The sequence below is a fragment of the Crinia signifera genome, chromosome 4, assembly GCF_055691185.1.
Source record: "Crinia signifera chromosome 4, ASM5569118v1, whole genome shotgun sequence".
Lineage (NCBI taxonomy): Eukaryota > Metazoa > Chordata > Amphibia > Anura > Myobatrachidae > Crinia > Crinia signifera.
The window spans coordinates 210,833,990-210,858,617 of record NC_139220.1 but is presented as its reverse complement, the minus strand read 5'-3'; the positions used below and the strand labels follow the sequence as shown (position 1 = coordinate 210,858,617).

At 47.5% G+C, this 24,628-nt stretch overlaps 1 protein-coding gene across 4 annotated transcripts in view; it reads left to right on the top strand.

Moving 5' to 3' along the window:
* Positions 1-2,291: 2,291 nt before the first annotated feature.
* The window catches only part of AP3B2 (adaptor related protein complex 3 subunit beta 2), a 79,827-nt gene continuing 57,490 nt past the window's right edge, over positions 2,292-24,628 (top strand). For 2 of the 4 annotated variants that reach the window (XM_083183709.1, XM_083183708.1), the window contains exon 1: positions 2,292-2,477. In XM_083183709.1, coding sequence (XP_083039835.1) covers positions 2,371-2,477 — 107 coding nt within the window. In that variant the 5' untranslated portion in view covers positions 2,292-2,370. Of the gene's footprint in view, positions 2,478-19,754; positions 20,326-24,628 lie in introns of those variants that run through there. The other 2 variants (XM_083183706.1, XM_083183707.1) reach the window with 2 other exon arrangements.

The following is a 24,628-nucleotide window of genomic DNA, read 5'->3' as shown; positions in this document are numbered from 1 at the left end:
TGGATCTTATGTAAGTGACCCCCTTGTGCGGGTTTCCATTGTAATATTTTTTGACGAACGCTGTTTAACCCTTGCAGGACACCAGCTACTTATTCAAAATGATGAAATCTGGGACCGATGCCCACTTTAGTGCCCTATTTCTGCCCAAATCCTTGTTGCTCAAAAGAAATGACAAGTGGGTCATATGTAAGTGACCCCACTGTGCAGGTTTCCATTGTAAAAAATTTTGACCAATGCTGTTTAACCCTTGCAGGACACCAGCTACTTATTCAAAAGTATATCTGGGACCCATGCCCATTTTTGTGCCCATTTTCTGCCCAAATCATTGTTGGTCAAAAGAAATTGCAAGTGGGTCATATGTAAGTGACCCCCCTGTGCGGGTTACTATTGTAATATTTTTTGACCAACGCTGTTTAACCCTTGCAGGACACCAGCTACTTATTCAAAAAGATGAAATCTGGGACCTATGCCCACTTTAGTGCCCATTTTCTGCCCAAATCCTTGTTGGTCAAAAGAAATAGCAAGTGGGTCATATGTAAGTGACGCCCTTGTGTGGATTCTAAGTGTAACATTTTTTGAACAACGCTGTTTAACCCTTGCAGGACACCAGCTACTTATTCAAAATGATGACATCTGGGACCTATGCCCACTTTACTGCCCTATTACTGCCCAAATCCTTGTTGGTCAAAAGAAATGGCAAGTGGGTCATATGTAAGTGACCCCCCTGTGCGGGTTTCCTTTGTAATATTTTTTGACCAACGCTGTGTTTAACCCTTGCAGAACACCAGCTACTTATTCAAAATGATGACATCTGTGACCCATGCCCACTTTACTGCCCTATTACTGCCCAAATCCTTGTTGGTCAAAAGAAATGGCAAGTGGGTCATATGTAAGTGACCCCCCTGTGTGGATTCCAAGTGTAAAATTTGTTGACCAACGCTGTTTCACCCTTGCAGGACACCAGCTACTTATTCAAAATAATGAAATCTGGGACCCATGCCCACTTTAGTGCCCTATTTCTGCCCAAATCCTTGTTGGTCAAAATAAATGGCAAGTGGGTCATATTTAAGTGACCCCCCTGTGCGGGTTTCCAGTGTAATATTTTTTGACCAACGCTGTTTAACCCTTGCAGGACACCAGCTACTTATTCAAAATGATGAAATCTGGGACCCATGCCCACTTTACTGCCCTATTTCTGCCCAAATCCTTGTTGGTCAAAAGAAATTGCAAGTGCGTCATATGTAGGTGACCCTCGTGTCGGTTTCCAAGTGTAATATGTTTTGACCAACACTGTTTAACTCTTGCAGGACACCAGCTACTTATTCAAAATAATGACATCTGGGACCTATGCCCAGTTTCCTGCCCAATTTCTGGCCAAATCCTTGTTGGTCAAAAGAAATTGCAAGTGGGTCATATGTATCTGACCCCCCTGTGCAGGTTTCAAGTGTCATACTGTTTGACCAACGCTGTTTAACACTTGCAGGACACCAGCTACTTATTCAAAATGATGAAATCTGGGACCTATGCCCACTTTAGTGCCCATTTTCTGCCCAAATCCTTGTTGGTCAAAAGAAATAGCAAGTAGGTCATATGTAAGTGACCCCCCTGTGCGGGTTTCCAGTGTAATATTTTTTGACCAACGCTTTTTAACCCTTGCAGGACACCAGCTACTTATTCAAAATGATGACATCTGTGACCCATGCCCACTTTACTGCCCTATTACTGCCTAAATCCTTGTTGGTCAAAATAAATGACAAGTGGGTCATATGTAAGTGACCCCCCTGTGTGGATTCCAAGTGTAATATTTTTTGACCAACGCTTTTTAACCCTTGCAGAACACCAGCTACTTATTCAAAATGATGAATTCTGGGACCCATGCCCACTTTAGTGCCCAATTTTTGCCCAAAACCTTGTTGGTCAAAAGAAATTGCTAGTGGGTCATATGTACGTGACCCCCCTGTGTTGATTTCTGCAGTCAAATTTGTGGTCCATGATTCATTTACCCTTGTAAAAAGGATTGTTCTGAATAAGAAGCTGGAGCTCGAATAAGAAGCTGGAGCTCGAATAAGAAGCTGGAGCTCGAATAAGAAGCTGGCCGAATAAGAAGCCAACTTCAGCCTCGTCTGAAACGGCAGCATTTGTTCTACATATTCTATGTATTCCCTGCCCACAGTAACTGATGGGGGCTGATTAGCGAGCAGATGGCCCATTATGGGAGCCAGCCACAGTAGCAGGGCACGCAGCCTAGTGGCAGGAAAGGGGTTAAGACAAAGGGAAGATTTCGGCAGATCACCTCCTCTGGTGACGTCAGCAGCGGCTGTATATACAGTATTGCCAGGCGCTGTCCGCACACACAGTGCTGACTGAGCCATGTCCGCCAGCCCGGGGTACAGCGATGAGAAGGGGGGCAGCCTGGGAGAGCCCGAATATGGACAAGACCCAGCCAGCGGGGGCATATTTAGCAGCGACTACAAGAGGTACCCTATGGAAGCTGTGATATGGCCTTATGCATTGCAGGGGGGTGGGGATTGCTGCTATAGCTGCCTGTATGTACGGTATAGCAGCCTGCTGCTCCTAAAGCAGGGACACGGTAGAGGAAATACGCTGGTACAATGGTGGCCTGTGCTGCTGCTGGCCGGGCAGTGATGCTGCTGGTTGAAGGGGGATGGCACAGCGAGGACAGGAGAAGGGTGGGAACTCCGTGCATGATACATGGTACATCCTTTCCTCCCGGCCTAGCATGGCACAAAGGTGTCACAACAAAGACAGAGGGGTCAGTGATTGCTAGTGGTGCTTTACACATGATATCTCCATATGGTATCCTATTCCTACACATGGATATGTACACACACATCAGGAGTACTAAAATTGGGACTCAACCCCATAGGCATGGGAAGGCAGGAACGAAATATGAGATATAAATGGCATTTTTACCAGAAAGCAGGACTGTGTGGATATGTACACATTTAAAGGGCCTAAGGGATTTTATTGGCTACTTGTTTTACTGATGTATAGGTACAGGGTCGCAACAGAAATCTTGGGGCCACAATGGAGGGGCTGCGGGCAGTTGAAGCAGTGCCTTAGCGGTGGAGGGAGGACTGGACACCACCACACTTGCTGCACAGTCCGGCTGTACTATGGGCCTTATTCTGATTGAGTCGGACAGCTATGTGTTTGGTCGGACGGCCGATGTATTGTGTTTGCGCATGTGCAGAGGCTTTTATGCGCATGTGCGAATGCTGCATAATACGGTGAATACGGTGTGAATTCCGTACAGAAAACTATCGGTCGGAACAATCCGAGCAGGAAGTGGAGAGGGGCATGAAGGGCTGTTTGGGCTCATTACCATATGCGTACGCCCCACGTTTCATATGCGTTTCCATGAAAAGCCGGGCGTACGTAGGGTAATCCGGCCGTGATGCACGTGTGTGGGGCGGAAAGCTGACATAGCTGGATGTCAGCTGCCCGCCCATATCCCTGCTTTCGCACGGAGAAATGTCCGAGTGGTCTGGAGCTGTCTGACTGCTTGGTCCATCATTCGAGGGTCGGTGACCATCAGAGGATGGGGGAGGTTCGCACAGATGGGGAGGTGTTCACATGAAACATCCACTCGCAGTCCGTTCACTCAGCGTCTTACTGCATTCAGACGATGTGTGAGCGATCCGTACGGTAGGCGGGGCTAAGAACACTCGGTGGCCGTCTGAAATATATGCATCCGTCCAAGTCGACTAGAATAAGGGCCTATATGTGTGGTTCAGCTGCCGCAGGCAGCTCACAGCCGAAATCTGCCTCTGAGGCCCCTCACAATCATTGGGGCCTGTCACAGTTGTCCCCCTAGACAACCCATGTCACCAGGCCTGTATAGGTGGTATGATGCACAGTGTGTTGCTTATTGGGGATGAATCAAAAGACGGAATGATCTGGACATGGAGCATTGCATGCTCCGTGTGTATCCCCTGCAGAGATGGTAAGGTGCTGTCCCACGCGTCGCAGTAGCCTGCAGGGAAAGCCAGTGCTTCTATAAAATATAGGCAAAGCCCCGCTCAGCACGATCGCTCAGCCCACAGCATCACTGGGTGCATCGCAGGCAGATCATGATTAAGCACGTCGCTCAGCACAGAGGATGGGTCACTCCATGTGGCTTTAGTCACTGTGGAGATAGTAGAGCAAGTCCATGCCTGGGTGGTGTCCCATCCTGAATCTCAGGGGGTGTATGCAACAGCAATCACTGGGGAGACAGGGAGGAAGAGATTATCCTTTTTGTATGTTCCCGGGGATGTGCTAAATACTGGAACGGTTCGGATTACATACCTCCCAACTGTCCCGCTTATCGTGGGAACGTCCCTTTTTTTGGGATATCTCCTGCAATGGGAAAATTCTCTCAAAATCGCTCACTTTCTGATTCTCACACATATTTCTACTATATTGCAGGGCTGCCATGCTCATCGGTATCGCAAACCCCCTCAACAATTTGGGCTAACTTTAATTATATAATTATTTTGACTATATGTAGGCAAACATGTAGGGCGTAGGGAAGAGGTGTTGCCACATATTAATACCAATTCACTTTACACCACACACTGCACCAGGTGTCTATTGCATATTTTGTCACACACTGTAATGCCTGTTACATATTATAGCACACACTGTAATACTTATTACATATTATGCCACTTACCTAGATGCTGGTTGCACCATAATGCCCATTACACATTGTCACATACGGCAATGCCCATTACAGATTATCCCACACACCATAATGCCCATTACATATTATACCGTACACTGTAATGCTTATTACATATTATGCCACATAAATGCCTCTTACCTAGATGCTAGTTGCCAAGGGTTACATGCTCATTGCCAAAAGTTTTTTTCTCGATACCAGGGGTAACATGCTCATCACAAGGGGTTACATCACTTCTTAGTAGCACAGTGCGCTCCCCTGTCACCCCTGCACCTTAAGCGTCTGTCCCCAACCAGGCGGTGGCCATCTTTGGAGGGGCGTAGGGTCTCTGTCTATATGCAGACAGAGACTCTGAGCCCCTGAAGCTCCACTCCCCACCACCTGACTCTTGAGAGTTGTTTTATTAGCCAGGCCGGGGATCCAGTGGCCTCACAGGTGGACGGCCTCCCAGTAAACCCAGTAAGATCAATGTCCTATCCGCCACTGCACATGAGCCACAAAGATCTTAATATTTTTATACAGTATATTCAAGTAAGTTCATATTCATTGTAGACTAACCTCATTATAGGGGCAGTACAAAGCTCTGAAGAGAGTTAGTGAACTGAGATAACGTATACACCAACCAGCTCCTAGCTGTCATTTTTTAAACACGGTCTGTAATATTGCAGTTAGGAGCTGATTGGCTGGTCTTTTATCTCTCCTTATAATTATCCACTTTACCACATGTTAAGGCCCAGGGGGCAGATATATTAAAATACTTTTTTAGTTTTTCAAATATCTCGGTCTCGCTTTTCTGCAATACAGCCTATAAGGAGAGCCATGATGTTCTCCCTCTTCGGCTCTCCTTATCGGTACCTGCTCTGTACTGCGCATGCACCAACACTCTCTACCCCTCCCTGGCTGATTCACTGGGCATGTGTGAGATCTATTGAGATATCTCGTGCGCAACCCGGAGCCGGCAGCAGGGACAACGCTGTCTCTGCTATGGGGATAGGAGATCACCACCCTTCAACTGTCGAAATGGACCTTTCATACATTTTCCATGCATATCGGTGTGCTATCTTTTATATAGCAGTGCCAATATGGACGGGGCGCATACTGCTCTTGTCATTTAATGAATTCCGGCACCTTTATACATGGGGGAGAAGCAGTATCAGTGCACATAATGAGCGCCGATACTGCTTCTCCCCCATCCCGAAGCTTCATATCTACCCTGTTTCCTTATTACCAATGCAGGAAAAATGCACAGATGATCCAATTTTAATGTGTGTGTATATATATATATATATATATATATATATATATATATACCCATTATGCAAGGTCCAGTCTGGGAGATCTGTAGTCTCTTCAAGGAGAATGCTTCTATACGATATTCCTGCGGTGGGGATGCCGGTGGTCATCCTGTAGTGCCTAAACCTAACTCCCTCATTTTCCCAGGCCGAGCCATAACCCGCCCCGGCATACTTGAGTTCGGGATGGTGTCGGCATCCTTACCCTTGTCGAAGTTCCACCGGTGGGGTTCTGTGCTGCAATTATAACTGACATTCAGTAGAAATGAGTGGGTCCGGATCTCCGGGATCTGACAGATCCGAACATCGCGATCCGAGTCAGGATCCGAGCCGGCTCGGGAGTTCCCGGGTGAATTCCGGACCGAAAATGAGGCAAAACGTCATCATCGCGCTTCTCTCGGGATGTTATATAAGACACGCGCGCGCCCCGCCATCTTCACTCCATTATAGGAGAGGGAAGAGGGTGGGTGCTCTCTGCTCTTTGCTCCGTGCTCCGTGCCCTATGCTGTGATTTATATTTTGTGTGATTTTTGTAAACTAGGTGCTGCAGTGCTCACACGCAGGGGCTGCAGTGCTGCTGACTGTACACTCAGTGTACAGGGGCTGCAGTGTCCATAATACAAGGGGCTGTGTCCAGTGTGTCAGGGGCTGTGTCCAGTGTACAGGGGCTGTGTACAGGGGCTGTGTCCAGTGTCCAGGGGCTGTGTCCAGTGTCCAGGGGCTGTATCCATTGTCCAGGGGCTGTGTCCATTGTCCAGGGACTGTGTCCAGGGTGACGGGCTGTATCCAGTGTCCAGTGTAACGGGCTGTGTTCAGTGCGACAGACTATATCCAGTGTCCAGTGTGACTGCCTATATCCAGTGTCCAGTGCGACGGGCTATATCCAGTGTCCAGTGTAACGGGCTGTGGGGGTTATTCAGGTTGATTTGCAGCCTTGCGAGTCCACCAAACCCCGCCCGGCGAACGCACACCCCCCCCCCGCCGCCCCAGCAAAGTGCGGCTTCGCCCGCACAGCAGCGAATGGATGTTTTGCATATACATCCATTCGCTTTGCTGGGGTGTCCGCCCACATCATTTGATGGTCACCGACCATCGAATGATGTTTAGCGTGCACGCATATATAAGTGACTTTTCAGTTGCGTATATATGCGTGCACGCTGGCGTGATATGGGCGGGCAGCAGACATCTGGTGATGTCAGCTACCCGGCCCACACACCCACGTCACTGCCTCATTACCATGAGAACGCCCAGCGTTCTCATGGAAACGCCCATGGAACGCTGGGCGTTCCCATATGGTAATGGGGCAGCCCGGCGCTCCCCGCCCATCTCCGCCCCCCCTCGCTGCCATGGGTGCGTGCACCCGGCGGCCCGAAAGGTCGCCGTGGGTGCATGCGCCTGCACATGCGCAGAAACACGCATGCGCAGACGCACAACATCGGTACTGCGTGCAGTACCGATGCAATCTGAATAAGGCCCTGTGTCCAGTGTAAAGTAAGAGAGATAAATAAAAGTAATAAATAAAATAAAAACACATTATTAAACTGCCACCCTGTCTGTCCCTGCAGTGATCTCTGCTTCCAAGATGTGCCAGGTTGGAAGTGTAAGGTCCACATGTATGTGATGCCCACTGCTGTCGCTTAGCTTAGTCATCCAGCTACCTCAGTATAACCTTTTGGCCCACCTACAGTAAGTTAAAACAATTTTGTGATCTGTGAAGTGATCAAAATTGACTAGAAATGAGTGGAAACTAATGTTATTGAGGTCAATAATACTTTAGGGGCAAAAACAGGCCCAAATTCTGTTATTTTAGCCATTTTTAGCATTTTTTCATAAAAATCCAGATCCAAAACCAAAACCCGCAAGGGTGGTTTTGTCAAAACCAATCCAGATCCAAAACACGAAGGAAGATCCAGATCCAAAACCAAAACCTGAAAAAGTGGCCGCCGCACATGTCTAACATTCAGGGAGAATTGCCAATTATGTTGTAGTTACAGTTATGTTTCCTAAGTTATACATTATTAGAGTTTACACTAGCAGACATCACTATAATGAATGCTGATTAATTTACCAGTTATTGTTTATGTTATTGTGCTCAGGTTACTTGCAACATAATTGTCACTTACTTAAACTACTTCCAACTGTCTCACTACATCCGTGAACAAATCCATTTTGATATAGATAATAGATAATATAAACAGATAATAGACTGACACACAATTTTGTGGGAACTATCTGGGAAACGCTAGGCCGCACCGCTATGTGCAAACGTCTCGGCGAGTGTATTACTCGTCGGTAGGCGTTTGCACTGTGGGCCTGCACGTGTGTATTTTCGCCGATACGCATGAGCAGATCCACAACATCGGACCCCGCTGCAAATTCGGCTCTTTGCGAGCCAACCTGAATCAGGGTTTTATTACATTTGTGTGGGCACTCCAGTACAACCTTCTCCTGTGCTAATACGGGTATGGATTATTTGGTCGACACATATTAGGTTGACATGCATTGGGTGGACCAAAAAAGGTTGACATGGCTTAAGTCGATGCCTTAAATAGGTCGACACGGCTAAGGTTGCCAGGGTTGGAAGGTCAACACAAGCATTCGGTCGACAGTTAAAAGGTCGACATGAGTTTTTCATGTTTTATTGTCATGAATGTCCTGCGTCCCCTGGCACGGGCAGGGTGCCTCGCTACGTTTTTTTGACCCAAATGTCGACACAGTCGACATGGACACAGTTTGAAGTGAACCGCAGCCCCTCGCAACGCTTGCTTCGCTCGCTATGCTTTGGGCACACTATTATAATCTAACTCCACGCCCTAGTGGATGGTAGGGAATGAAATACCGCCTGTCGGCACATGTCGGCTCAAAAAACAGTGAAAAAACCCATGTCGACCTTTTGACTGTCGACCTAGACACTGTCGACCTAATGGCAGTGTCGACCTAATGGCATGTCGACCTAATGACATGTCGACCTAATGGTATGTCAACCTAATGATATGTTGACCTAAAAGCATGTCGACCTATTGAGTTGTCGAACTAATGGTGTCGACCTAATGGCTGTCTATCTTCTTGTTGTAGACAAATAGTCCGGATACTGATTTATTTGTATACAGTGATTATAGTATTGGAGAGATATTAGGATGTATTGGAAGCCTGGAAACCAGCCTGGTGAGCTTGTCCTTCAGTAGTGAATATAATGTATTTATTGTCCTTTGATGTTTGTGTGTACATACCTCCCAACATTTACAATTTGAGGATCAGGTGCGTGGCTTAGCGAGGATGCAGTGGCCATGCCCCGTTTCCCATCCTTATGGGGGCATGGCCAGCACTGTGTAAGCTGCTGGCCGTGCCTCCAGATCCTCTGTTTCACTGAATAGATGCTGTGTGCATGCAAAAAAAACGAGACTGTCCCAGTGAAAATCGGGACAGTTGGGAGGTATGGTATGTATGGTAAGACATAATTAGACCAGTGTGTGGATTATTAGACAGCGTATACATAGACATGCAGTAGGTCAAAGATTGACGTCAAAAGGGCGAAGAAAGAAAGAAAATGGTAGACAGGAGGAGACGGAGCCGAGAGAAGATCTGCGCTGCGGGACCCTGAATGCGGCAGCATGCGGAGGGGTAAGGGGGGTGTTTAACTTCACCTTTGGGAAGGTGGGTGGGGGGGCTAGGGGGAGGGGGCGGCTTTGCTGATATCGGCAGGGGGGGGCGTAAATATTCTAGTTACGCCACTGCCAGAGCCAGATTAAGGTCTTAACGGGCCTGGAGCTGAAAATGATCATGGGCCTTCTATGCGCAATAATAGTGGTTGTGGCCAGCACCTAATAATGTGGGGGGTGTGACCAGTGTTCTGGTTGGGTGGTCTGCCCATGGGTGTGTCTGTATTTGTGTAAATACTTTCAACTAATTATTATATATGCCTGGAAAAGGCAGGGGGCTGGCATAAGAAAATTGCAGGGAGATATTTTGGCGGGTGCCCTCCAAAGGTGCACCCGCAGGATGCCGATGTCCTAAGATACTTGCGGGGTGAGGCGGCACTCCAGTCATAAAAAAATACTGAAATCCGAAACTTGGTAGACAACATTTCAGCACCTTTTATGTGGTCACCTAAGTTTACCACACCATATACCCCTTATACAAATGATGCAACACAATAGTAACCCCCTTATACTGTACTTGCCTCTTACACATTTGCCACATGGAATGAGCCAAAATTCACACCGATTGAGCCAAAATTCAAACTATAGTACACAGAATGAGTCAAAATTCACATTATGCCACACAGATTAAGGCACATTTTGCCACATGGATTGAGCTCAAATACACACTATACCAGGCATGTCCACACAGTGGCCCTCCAGCTGTTGTAAAACTACACGTCCCAGCATGCCTTGACATAGTTTTAGCATTCCCTAATAGCAAAACTGTGGCAATGCATGATGGTACTTGTAGTTTCACAACAGCTGGAGGGCTATAGTTTGGACATTCCTGCACTATACCAAACAGATTGAGCAATAATACACAATATGCTTCATAAATAGGGGCATTGGCGCGCATTAAAAATTTACACCATAATGCCCATTACATGTTAAGACACACACCATAATCTCCATTACGTATTATGCCAAACACCATAATGCCTTTTAAAATTTATGCTACATAAGTGTTGCTTACCTACATGTTCATTGCCAGGGGTTCCATGCTCATTGCCAGGGGTTCCATGCTCATTGCCAGGGGTTCCATGCTCGTTGCCATGTGGGATTACATGCTCATTGCCAAGGGGGAATACATGCTTGTGGTAACTGGGGGACAGCCGCCGCCAGGCAGAAATGACAGCCATTGACAGCCGGGCAGAGAGCAGGGGGCTGCCCGGCTGTATTCAGAGCACTACTATTTAAAATAATACCCCTTTCACACCAGAAAATGCAGGGATGTACCCGGGAATATGGTCCCAGGATCATGCAGGGACATTCCCGGACTGGCCCCTTTTACACCAGCCTAGTCACTGCATTTTCTGGTGTGAGAGGGAGAGAAAATCACCCCCGCCCCCCTTTAAACAACCAGCTATATCTTCAGAACCAACTCACCCATTTACATGTAGGCTTCGAAAAATTTTGGACACGTGAAACTGGGTGGAGGTCGGAATCAGCGGGTCCCATGTTATCTTATGGGGAAAACGTTCCAGGTTTGCCTGGCGGTATCTCTGGTTCCCGGGGGTCTAGCGACACTTGGCTGGTCTCGTTGGAAAGCCCTGGCCCTCAGCTATAAAATGGGCCTATTTGGAGAGTAGGCCTGGAGCTGGAGCTCCATCAGGCCCATTGTTAATCCGGCCCTGGCCACTGCCTATGGCTACTTGTATCATCTATATATATGTCTAATGGTCGTTTCTGTGTCTCCGAACACTGCCATCTTTTGGCAGCGAGTGAAACTATGGGCGAAATGTAATAGGGTGCGATTTTTGGACGAGTTCCAAACTCGCCAGAAATCGCACCTTTAAAAATCGCATTTTTAGACGCTAATTCGCATATGTAATGAGATGCGAATTAGCGGCAAAAAATGCGATTTGCCGCGATTTAGGTCGATTTTTAGTCATGAAAATGTGCGCATTTTCAGTCCTGAAAATGTGCGCATTTTCATATATGCGATTTTGGTTGTAAAAAAAAAAAAGAAAAAAAACGGCATAACCAGCCCCGGGCTCAAAAAGCCGGTGCTGGTATCATAAAATCAAAGGAACAATCAAGTTGGGGTTCCCTGGATTTTATAAAACCAGCACCAGGCTCAAGGTCCGGCGCTGGTTCCCAAAATACGGGGGACAAAATGACTAGGGGTCCCCCATATTTTAAGAACCATCACCGGACACAACCAGCCAGCAGGGTAATGCCACAGCCGGGGGGAGACTTTTTATACAAGTCCCCCCGGCCAAAGCATTAACCCCCTGGCTGGTCAGCATGGGCAGGGGTCCTGGGGAAGTGGGGACCCCCCCAATGAAGGGGTCCCCCCCCTCCAGGACTTACCAGCCCATGCTGATAGTCCGGGGCTGTCCCCGATGCCCCTGGGCGGTGGGCATCGGGCTGATGACTTGTGTAAAAAAAAGGATAAAAACTATTGTTCTTTACTGGCGAACTATGAGTCCCAGCAAGCCTACCCCGCATGCTGGGACTTGGGGAACCACAAGTCCCAGCATGCGGGGCATTAAAGGGCCCGCTGGCACTTGTAGTTCTGCAGTGAAAAAAATAGTGCACAAAATCACACTGACACCCTGTAAAATAAAACTTTAATACACACAAAACACACACACACTGATACTTACCTACCTTGAGCCCGTAGGTCGGTCCCTGGATCCTGGGTCCGGGCTCCGGGGCTCCAGGGCAGAAGAGTCCGGTTCCGGGGCCTTGGTCCTGGTTCCGGGGCTGGTCCTGGGGTTCCGGGGCTCCTGGCGTGAAGAATCCGGGGTCCGGGATCCGTGGTAGTCCAGAGGGGTACCTAAGGAGGCAAATCCTACTCACCTGCTCCCCGGCGGCGACCTCCGGTGACAGCGCTGCTCCCGACTGGTACCCGGCTTCAAGGACTTTGCCCGGCGCTGAGATGTTTCCTCTTCGCCGTCTGTGAACAGAATGATTTCTCGGCCAATCAGGAGCCGAGAAACTCGGCTCCTGATTGGCCAGAAATCATTCTGAATATAGACGCCGACGGAGTAACATCTCAGCGCATCCAGAGCAGAGATGTTACTCCGTCGGCGTCTATATTCAGAATGATTTCTGGCCAATCAGGAGCCGAGTTTCTCGGCTCCTGATTGGCCGAGAAATCATTCTGTTCACAGACGGCGAAGAGGAAACATCTCAGCGCCGGGCAAAGTCCTTGAAGCCGGGTACCAGTCGGGAGCAGCGCTGTCACCGGAGGTCGCCGCCGGGGAGCAGGTGAGTAGGATTTGCCTCCTTAGGTACCCCTCTGGACTACCACGGATCCCGGACCCCGGATTCTTCACGCCAGGAGCCCCGGAACCCCAGGACCAGCCCCGGAACCAGGACCAAGGCCCCGGAACCGGACTCTTCTGCCCTGGAGCCCCGGAGCCCGGACCCAGGATCCAGGGACCGACCTACGGGCTCAAGGTAGGTAAGTATCAGTGTGTGTGTGTTTTGTGTGTATTAAAGTTTTATTTTACAGGGTGTCAGTGTGATTTTGTGCACTATTTTTTTCACTGCAGAACTACAAGTGCCAGCGGGCCCTTTAATGCCCCGCATACTGGGACTTGTGGTTCCCCAAGTCCCAGCATGCGGGGTAGGCTTGCTGGGACTCATAGTTCGCCAGTAAAGAACAATAGTTTTTATCCTTTTTTTTACACAAGTCATCAGCCCGATGCCCACCGCCCAGGGGCATCGGGGACAGCCCCGGACTATCAGCATGGGCTGGTAAGTCCTGGAGGGGGGGGACCCCTTCATTGGGGGGGTCCCCACTTCCCCAGGACCCCTGCCCATGCTGACCAGCCAGGGGGTTAATGCTTTGGCCGGGGGGACTTGTATAAAAAGTCTCCCCCCGGCTGTGGCATTACCCTGCTGGCTGGTTGTGTCCGGTGCTGGTTCTTAAAATACGGGGGACCCCTAGTCATTTTGTCCCCCGTATTTTGGGAACCAGCGCCGGACCTTGAGCCTGGTGCTGGTTTTATAAAATCCAGGGAACCCCAACTTGATTGTTCCTTTGATTTTATGATACCAGCACCGGCTTTTTGAGCCCGGGGCTGGTTATGCTTAGGGGGGGGACCGCACGCCGTTTTTTTTCTTTTTTTTTGTTTTAACTATTTTTTTACAACAGAACCATGCACAGATCTCAATGATCTGTGCATGTTTCTGATAAAAGCGCCAGGCAGAACCTGGTCTATTTTTTTTGCGATTTTTAGTAAGCTTTACTAAAAATCGCAACCCATTAAATATGCGACTTCTATCCTTTTTAATGGGAAAACATCTGGATGCGATTTTTAGTCTAACTAAAAATCGCACCTTTAAAAAATGCGATTTTTCCCGCAAATCGCACCCTATAAAATATGCGATTTTCGGGAAATGCCCGAAAACGGCATATTTTGCGGGAAAAATCGCAAAAAAAAACAAAACGCATCCCATTACATTTCGCCCTATATCTCTTTCTCTCTCACGCATGCACAAACACAGAGGCAATCACAAGGTAGCAGACTAGCTTTAGAAGCATTTGCTTTGAGCTGGCTTACTAAGTTGTAAGTAAGGTTTCTTGTGACCATTTATATGGAACCAATTGTAAAACACAATGCATGCATAAGCCCTGACAACTACAGTAGATTCAGCTATCTGCTTTGGGGCTCATCTACATTTGGATGTACAGTAAGTCATTTTATGACACCCCTCCTAGATGTAGCCGTACATGTCTGCGCCTCTAGGTGTCACCTTCACATTCTCCATGAAATGCATAAATCATGTATGTGAGAAGAAAAGAAATATCACAACACACATTTGTAAACAAGCTCCATATTGCTGCCAGCAACATTCGAATTAATACTTGCAAAACTTCCCAGAATATATTTTTAAAACTTCCCAGAATAATTATTTTACAACAAGCATTTAAGCACAGACACATCTATGGCCCTTATTCTAATTCGGACGGTACGGCCCGCGTGCGGCCGTACCGCCGATGTTTTTACTCTGCACATGCGCAGAGGTGAATCTGCGCATGTGCAGCCCCCTTCGCCGCAGACGTATTTCGTCCGCCGCAAAGGGGGCGTATAGGGGCGTGAGAGGCATCATGCCCTCATTTCCCTATGTGTACGCCCCGCGTTTCATGGGCGTTCCCATGCAAACGCGGGGCGTATGCATGGTAATGAGGCCATGACGCAACTCATGGGGGCGGAAAGCTGACGTCGCCGGATGTCAGCTTTCAGCCCCCATACAAGCTACCACACGGACGATTGTCCGTGTGGTCTCAGCTTGCGGGAGCTGCCGCGGCGTGCGGACCTGCCTTCGATGGTCGACGACCATCGAATGCAGGGGGCAGCTCCCACCATGGTGGAGGCGTACGCCTCCACCATTTTTATGCGGATCGCCAGCCGTCCGTGTACGGACGGCCGTGGCGATCCGTAGGGTGGGCGGGGATTGGTTTGTGCGGCCGGAGCCCCGTGTGCGGCTCTGGCCGCACCAACCAGAATAAGGGCCTATGTGTGGAGCTAGAGACACCCTTTGGGAAGAGTATGACACGCCCCTTCAATGGTGCCCTGTGAATCCCCCTGACTTTAAGTAGGCAAATATTATCTACAGCAACGAATTGAACTGTAAACATATTTATGAATGTCAATATTATGGCATGCAAGAACACAAAAAGCCCACAAGAGGGTGTTGTATGCAAATGTATGTGCTGCATATCCTAAAGGTGCCCATACACTAGGAGGATTCACATGTGATTTGGTTACTTTTTTATGCGATTGCAGCGATAAATCTCATAAGAAGCATCCAAATCGCATGTATATGGCATCAGTTCTGATGCGATGCGCGGTCCCGTGCTCATCGCATTAGAGCCTGAAGCTCACACCGGAGAGGTATGCAGGAGAGGTATGTCACATCGCAGCCAGGCAGGTTTGGCTGGGATCACATACAATACATCGTATGCAAAAAGGACTGCATACGGTGTATCATATGCGGTCCTGCCCCCAAGGGGGGATCACAGGTGACACCCCCCCCCCCCCAGTGGCGTAACTAGAATTTTTTCTCCCCCCCTGCAAAAAACGGCACCCACAGCAGTAGCGCACTGAGAAGTAACACCCAGTGCAGGGGGCAGCACGGCACTTGCAGCAGCGCACCCACTGAAGGGCATAGTATACTCAGTGACGCGCACAGCTGCAGCATCGGCCAAAACCTCACGCACGGACAGCGCAGGTACCTGCGCTGCTTTTATGCATCCGGAAGGAGAGCATCCTGCTCTCTACAATGAGCAGTGAGGAAGGAGCGGCGGCCGGCCATGGTAAAGGGGGAGCGGCCTCTGGGTAGCAGGGGAGCTGTCTGGCTGTCTGGACAGTGTGAGGACGCTCAGTGACCCGCCATGGGCGGTTCATGGGGCAGGTCAATGAGCGTCCTCACACAGATAGCCAGATAGAGATGTCTGCATATTTTATTGGCAGCTGCTGCAGACTTCTCTCACTTGGGACTTCTGGCACGCTGTCTAGAAGCCTAGCACCGTGGTCCTGCACCCCAGCGGTGCCTGCTCCCCCCCGCGACCGCTTGGGCTGCGGAGTGGTAGTTACGCCACTGCCCCCCCCCCCTTGGAGAAGTATGGCCAGCTTCAGTTATTTTCTCTTCTTACGGATGACCGATTTTTTTAATTGCCTGTTGATCTATTGCTACTTGGTATCCGGTCGATGGTCGACAGTAATTAGGTCGACAGTCAGTATTGGGGATAAAAATAATAGTGTGCGGAGCATAGCGAGCCATGGGAGAGGACGTGGTACACTTGTCCATGTCAACACAGACACCCAATATTTTGAAACCCCATGACGACTTTTTCTTTGTTTACCATTTCCATGTCGATCTTGTGCTTATGTCAACCTTTTGTCAATGTCGACCTTTTTCATGTCTTGACTATTAACCTTAATGTAAAACGCCAGTGCAAATGACTGGAATGTTTTCAGCTCTTTTTCGCACTAACTGCAAAAGTCCTGTAACAAGTTTAGGAGATAGCAGTGATATTGGACGCTAACTTTCCCTTACTGTATAACTGAGTCTTGCTTGTAGCGGTACTCACTTCACGGCTTCTGGGCTTCTGGACTTTGCTCTTTAGGCTGCTCCAACGCGTTTCATGCCTGGGGCACTTATTCATGGATCATCCATGAATAAGTGCCCCAGAGATCAGGAGTGAGGGCAGTAGACAATTGTAATGTAGCATGGAGTGAAAGCAATACTGGGGGCATTATTTTGGTACTTGTTTAGTTTCACGGCGGCACTTCCCTGCGGATCGAAACGTATCCTAATCGTATGCAAATTGCATGCGATATAGCATACGATTTGCATACGATTCGATCTGCGATGGGATTTAGCACACCCCCACTATCCACGTCAGCCCGAAGCGTGGCGAGCGCAGCGAACCCCGCAAGGGGACACGGTATGCGTCCTCCCGACCTGTTTATACTCCCACTATCCACGTCGGCATGGAGTTGATTTTCTAAAGTGTGGCGAGCGTAGCAAGCCACCGAGCCCGAAGCGTGGCGAGTGGATGCGAAAAAAAAGGGGCTCAAAGTGTGGCGAGCGTAGCGAGCCCAGCAAGGGGACACGGATTACTTGACATGTATTCCATGTCCCCGCGCGGGACTCGCTGCGCTCACCACGCTTTGGGCTAGTTTTCCGAGACCCCTCATGGGGCTTTCTGCTCTCGCCGCGCTTCGGGTTTGGTGGCTCGCTACGCTCGCCACACTTTATAAAATCAACTCCACGCGGACGTGGATAGTGGGTTATGAACAGGTCGGGAGGATGCGTACCACATACCCGCGCGGGGCTCACTGCGCTTGCCGCGCTTCAGGCTGACGTGGATAGTGGGGGCTAAATCGTATCGCAGATCAAATCAAATTTGCATACGATCTACTGGAAAGTGCCGCCGTGAATCTAAACAAGTACCATTATACTGGGGGTATTATCTGTGGTGTATTTTAATAGGTCAACAGATATGTGTATTGAACTGTGGCGCTCTTTTTACCTGTAATCTGTTTTTGTTATTTATTTACTGTAATGTTAAGCTTTGTCTCCCTGTACTGTTCCTTTGTACAGCGCTGCAAAACACTTGTGGCGCCTTATAAATAAAATTATAATAATAATAGAATAATAGTGCCCAAAACATGGCAAAGCCATGCAAGGGTATGAAGTAAACTAATACGGTATCCATGTCGACAAAAATCGACACACACAACAAAAACTTAAGACCCCTCATGTCGACCGTTTCTTGTTTCGACTATTTCCATATGGGAAGTTATTTTGGTTGTTTTGCTTGGATGCGAATTTGCATCCTTGCGAGTCAACCAGATCCGGCCTTGCGGAAGATAGTACGCCGGCCCACCATTCGCAACGGCGTGTACGTTTGCATAGTATGCGAATGGATGTTGTACATAGCAACCTTTTTCATGTGTAGACCTATTGACTGTCAACTTAGACACTGTCGCCCTAATAATCCACTCCCGGATGACATCATCCACAGACATACCACATCGGCTGTGCAGTACAGCATCTGCTGATACATGGGTTTGATTCTCAACATGGCCCTGTGTGGAGTTTGTATATTCTCCCTGTGCTTGCATGGGTTCCTCCGTGTACTCCGGTTTCCTCCCACAATCCAAAATTATACAGGTAGGTTATTTTGTCTCCTAACAAAAATTAACCCTGGAATGTCTGTGTGACTGTGTGTGTGCACGTGTACATGTGGTAGGGAATATAGATTGTAAGCTCCACTGGGGCAGGGACTATATGTATGTGTATATGTGCAACCCATAAGCTGCCTGTAGGAACCACCAACATTGATGATGCCAGGCATGTGTGCAGAACACTTGGGATTGGTATGGAATCCCGGCGATTGGAATCCCGGCGGTCAAATTCCTGACGCCAGAATCCCGACCGCCGAAATCGCCCCCATTGCGGGCTCGCTGCGCTCGCCATGCAGCAGGCCCAGTGTCTCGCTGCGCTCGGCACACTAATATATTCTCCATCTATGGTTGTTGTGGACACCCACAGAGGGACAAAGTGCCATGATTTCAGCGGTCGGGATTTTGGTGGTCTGGATTCTGGCGTCGGGATTTTGACCGCCGGGAAAGTGACTGCATCCTGAACACTTACCAAATCCTTAGATCAATCAGATTGTCATTAAGGTGTGTACCCAGCCTTAAAATAATAATTGTACATTAATAAATGATCATATTTTAGTTTTGTTTGGAGCAAACATTAGGGGACAAAAACCACTAAAATACAGGAATTTCCATGGGGATTTGCATGAACGTGAGGCGTGTGTCTTAATCTCCCTGCCATTTATGTCATACAGTTCTAGAACATTATTCCAGTAAGAATATTTGCGCTAGACTGGGGAAGAGATTTGTGAGGAAAGCCTGTAGTGTGTGCAGCTCATCATCCAGGCTGAGTCATGTTCCAGAGATATGCTCAATAGCTGTCTGTGGGAGGGGTGGTAGAAGCTGGAGGAGGGGAATGACCTGCAAACGTGGCTGAGAGAGTGCCTGAAACAGGATCAGCCGGCAGGACAGGCGTAAAGAACACACTACAATTTTAGGATGTAGCAGAAGATAAATTGAAAGATAAGAGAAAAGAGGGACAATGGGAAATCCAGGATAGATGACAGTAACATTGTGCTAAGAAAATACTGGTATGACATACTGTATGAGGGAATGAAAAAGAAAGGATGAGAATTGGGAAGTGAAGAACATAAGGAAGGAAGAAGGTAAGGAGGAGAGCAGGATAGAAGGGGTAGGGGAGGAAAACAGAAGGGATGAAGGCAGGTGAAGCAGGTAAAGAGTGGATGAAGTAACCTGAGCAGACATAGTGAAAGAAATGACATGAGATAGGCGAGAAGTGACCAGGAGGCTGACAAACAAAAAGGAGGAAAAATGGAGGGAGGGGGTCTGTAATCTGACCCTCACTATAAAGGTGTATGGTGGTTGTTCAGAGCACTGTATTCACAGATGAAAGGGACACACCGACAGACTACATCCTCAGAAGTCACAATGAATATGCCTCTTAACAGAAATCCCTCCACTACTATAGACCCCTAATTATGGCTCTGATGCACCATCAGGTACTGCTTAGTTAGAGAAAGACATATCCTGAGGAAGCTATAAGACATATTTACCTGTATACATCATACAGATATCTTTACTAGAACGTCTACTGGGCACATTGGCCAATTCCACTGCATTTTCCACTGGTTTACAGAAGCATCACTGCCAGGAGGACCTGCCGGATATTGCTGGACATTACTCTGGAGCGACTGGCTACACATAACATCACTCAGAATCCAAATTCCACAGTGACCACCAGGAACTGCACCTGAATACTCCTGATCTCACCCTGTCCCTCTATTGAAGATTTTTACAGAACACACCTCTTGTTGCATTCTGCCAGATATGAAGCCCATGAAGAGATTCTTGCAGTTGCCAGTGACAGCTGTCAATATGGTAAAGAATCATCGATCAGAGGAGGCGAAAAGCCCTGTTCTGACCCCAGATGGGGGAGTCCAAACATTCTACAATGCACTGCAATCAGATGAGCTGAAACTACTGAAATCTACGAACACAGACACCGAAAACAGCACGGAGAACAGTGGATCTAGCTCGAATTGTCAGCCTGTGCGGTATGGAGCCACTGTAATACCTAAGTGTATGTAGAATCATGCCAGTATAACCTATATCCCTAAAGGGAAGGACTGTATAGATGCTTGTGCTCCAGGCTCTATTATTATTATTTATTATTATTTTATTTATAAGGCACCACTAGTGTTTTGCAGCGCCGTACAAAGGAACAGTACAGGGAGACAAAACTTAACAGAAAATAAATAACAGAAATAGAGTACAAATAAAGAGCGCCGCAGTTCAATACACATTACAGCTTAAATATAAGTAGTGAGGACTTGATCAACGTACTATTAGGGGCTGGTGGTCAAAGATGGAGATGAGTATGGCAGAGCTGTGAGTGAAATGTAAAGAGAAGAGGGCTTAGAGAACAGTAGAGAAGAGGGCCCTGCTCTGAAGAGCTTACAATCTAGTAGGAATCTAGTAGTATACTGTGCTACCTTTACTGATATAACTCTAGCATAGAGGCAGCACTCAAAAAGAATATACAGAGCGTATATACTTTCTAAGTGCTGTCTCTATGCTATATACTTTTTATTTATTTATTTTCTGGTAAGCAGAACACTTATTTAGCATAATTTTGTATAATTGTCCAGTATCGAAGGTAAGGTCTGTTTACATTGATGCTGTTACTGTAAAATAATAGAGATAGGCAAAATGTTACAGTATTTTTAGCCCTGTGTGAAGCCTGCAAATGAAATACGGGGCAAAATGTAATAGGATGTGATAGTCAGAAAGTGAGAGATTTTAGGAGAGTTTTAGGAGAGTTTTCCCATTTTTCAATCAATTGCATGGAAAAATCAACCAGGTTTTTCAGTGTAAATGATTGCCGCTTTAAAAACAATTTAGTCCCACTATATCTTTGTTTATACTTTTCCCAATCACAATTGTCTTATCTATTTCTAATAGGTTGTAGCAAACTCTTTAAAGGATATCTTTCTGTAAATGATAGGAAAGGCCAGTAAGATTCTGTGCAGTAATGATTTTGTCACTTCTGTCAGGATTACATGGTAAATACAGGTCACTACGTGTAGCCGTGAACAGGACACAGTGCAGGGGATTCGGAGCTGGAAAGTAAATAGATGTGATGACACGTACAACCCTCAAAGTATCATTGCCGCCAACTCTGCTAGGCTACAACTTTTCATTCATATTTCTCATTCATATTTTATCGCTGATGTGTATCGCAATGTTTAATTATCGAATGACTACGCTTGCCGTCATTCAAGGGCAGGTGCACATGCGCAAGCCAAAATAGTGTAAAAATTAGGGAAAGGATCTAATCGCAATCCTCTCGCAGTTTGACGGACAGGAAGCCGGCGTTTGCTGGTGGACATATTCTGTTTTCCTGGAGTGTCCGAAAAAATTCAGGCGTACCCAGGCATTTTATGGGAGGGTGTGTGATGTCAGTGCCGGCCTCAATACTCCTGTCTCTGTCACACAGTTGTAGAAGGGTCAAACTTACATTTGCAGACAAATTATTTGATGGTGAGTGAATTGTGTTTGGATGTGCGACAGGATAGTGGATAAAGACAACATCACTATTCACTCTCAGACACAGGGCAGGTTCTGTCTGGGCAGCGGCTAACCACTTGCAAGAACTCTGCAGATGAGCGGTAAGGTCTACCTCAGGCCCTATATAAAGAGGAAAAGTGGAGTTGCCCATAGCAACCAGTCATATTCTACCACTGATTTATGTCCTGTATTCAGTTAAATAATAAGTAAATAAGTAAACTGTGGTTGCTTAGTATGTACCCCCACACACACACACACACACACTAGTTATCCAATGTTACTTTGCCATTAACCACTGTGGATTGTGCAAGTTTCAGTTATATTTAAATGACTAGTGAAAGAAGCCTTCCTATTGGTGGAATGTCAGTTACAGAGCTGTAGCCCGCACAACATAGCATATAAGCACTCAGGGAAGAAGCATATCTTTTGTAACTTTACTTGATGCAATCTAGAATCATACTAGAATCATATGGGGCAGCATCATCACCAATGGCCAGCCTGCATAGCTGGAAGATACATTCCTGACGGGTGAGAATCTGACACTGCAATGTCACTTCTTCAGTTTCACTGTTAAGAATCTGTGCGGCTCAATCGGTCCTGCAACGCTGGGCACAGACATCATGGGATGCATGTGCCATGAGACTTTTTATGGATTTAGAGGCATGCCTACTTAAGAACATCAGCATTGTGTATAACTCCGCATCATCATCCTTACAGAACTTTTAGATTAATCAAGTCATCTATTACTATTGAGCTGTCTTTTGGTAGAGATAACTTTACTAAGCAACGACTATTGCAATCTTTGGTTTTGTATAGAAATACTACTGCTGTTTTACATTTCTGGGTTAAACCTGGCAATAATCAGCCGCCACTAATTCACATCGCAAAATGCAGGGTCGCAGCGGGACTTTGAAACAGTTCAGTCCCAGGGCGATTGTGCATTTTGGTCTGTTCACATCCCCTCAGCGAAGAGGCAATATTGCTGGTTCTCTGACGTCATCAGGGATCCAAGCACTGCCTCCTCCATTGGTGTGAACGCGAAATGGGTCGCTCAACCCGATTAACCGTTTACACCGCAAAGCAACATGGCAATCAGGGCCTTAGGGAGGGTGGAGCCGGCGGAGCGTGAGTAGCAGGGCTCCAAACACCACACTCGCTGCCCGCCGGTCACCACAGAGAAGACACACTAGAGGTGCTCCTGTACCTCTAGCATCTGTCACACTGACAGAAGCTAGAGGTGCAGGAGGACCTCTAGCATCTGTCTCCTTTGTGGCGGTGGCCATCTTTGGAGAGGCATAGGGTCTCTAATGCTGTGCCTCCACAACAGACAGGCGGTCAGCATCTGGCAGGGGAAAGGGCGGGTAATAAACCCATTTATTTCCTCCTGGGCATCTCACATTTAGCTCCCCCTGGGCAACGAGCATGTAATCTCCCCTGGCTACGAGCATGTAACCCCTAGGGCAATGAGCATGTAATCCCCCTTACCAACAAGCATGTAATCCCCCCTAGCTATGAGCATGCAAACCCTGGCAACAAGCATGTAATACCCTATGGTAACGGACATGTAATCCCCCTTGGCAACAAGCATGGAACCCCAGGCAACGAGCATGTTACCCCTTGCAACCAGCATGTGTTGGTAAGCGGCGCTTTAGGGGGCATTATGTGTTTAAGCGGCACTAGTGGGGGCGTTATATGTGTAAGCGGCACTAGTCGGGGCATTATGTGTAAGCGGCTTTAGCGGGGGCATTATGTGTAAGCAGCATTAGTGGGGGCATTATGTGTGTAAGCGTCACTAGTCGGGGCATTATGTGTAAGTGGCATTAGTGGGGGCATTATGTGTGTAAGCCAGCAGCACTAATGGGGAGCATTATATTTGTAAACACTAGTGGGGGCGTTATGTGTTTAAGGCAGTGGCACTACAAGGGGGGCATTATATGTGTAAGTGGCACTACTGGGACAATTATGTTTACCTGTTCGCTAGGCTGCGATTATATGCAGCCTAGCAAACAGGTCTGAATCAGGTCCTTGGTGTCACTGGAAAAGTAAATGGTATCCAGGGTTGTTGCAGTTAATGTGTAGCATCCTCTTTCATCCTGCTGCAACCAGAGACATAATAAATATTTCACAAGCCAGTGTCAAGTTATTTGGTAGCAACAGGATGTAGAAACTTAACACTTTCTTTCCTCGGGTGATACGTTTTAACTACCAGTCAAATTTTGAAACTAAAAACGTATTTTGTTCTTTTATGGTTTTGTTGTGTTTTTGTGTGTTCACGCTGCAACAAAATATTTACATGCGATGAAGTTAAAATACAAAACAGTCAAACTCATCCTGAATTTTGGTTATCTTCAGACATGGAATATACTGTATATGTAATGCAAGATGAAACACTGCATTTGCGAGTAACTTTGATATGCAGCTCACATTTGGTTAGCCATGGTTGGCAGGTATTGGACACATCTGCATGTGTTCATGAATGTATCCAAACCGTGTCAGACTGGGGCATGAAAGGCCCACTGGGGAAAGCAGATATAGGGGCCCTTGTTTAGGGGTGTGGCTGGTCTCCAGAATGGGTGTGGCCAGCTGTCACAGAGGTATGGCTAACCATTAGCGTGCATGGGCTGGGCCCCTTGATAAGTATATAGTAAATAAGAAGAGGGAACCACATAGGAGTTGTGACCAATAGAAGCCCACAGGCTTCTTTCCTGTTGCCCTGCAGAGAGGGATCCAGTCGGATCTCTCCCAGAACTCACCACAGCACGCATGTCAGCTGACACAAGCGCAGATAGA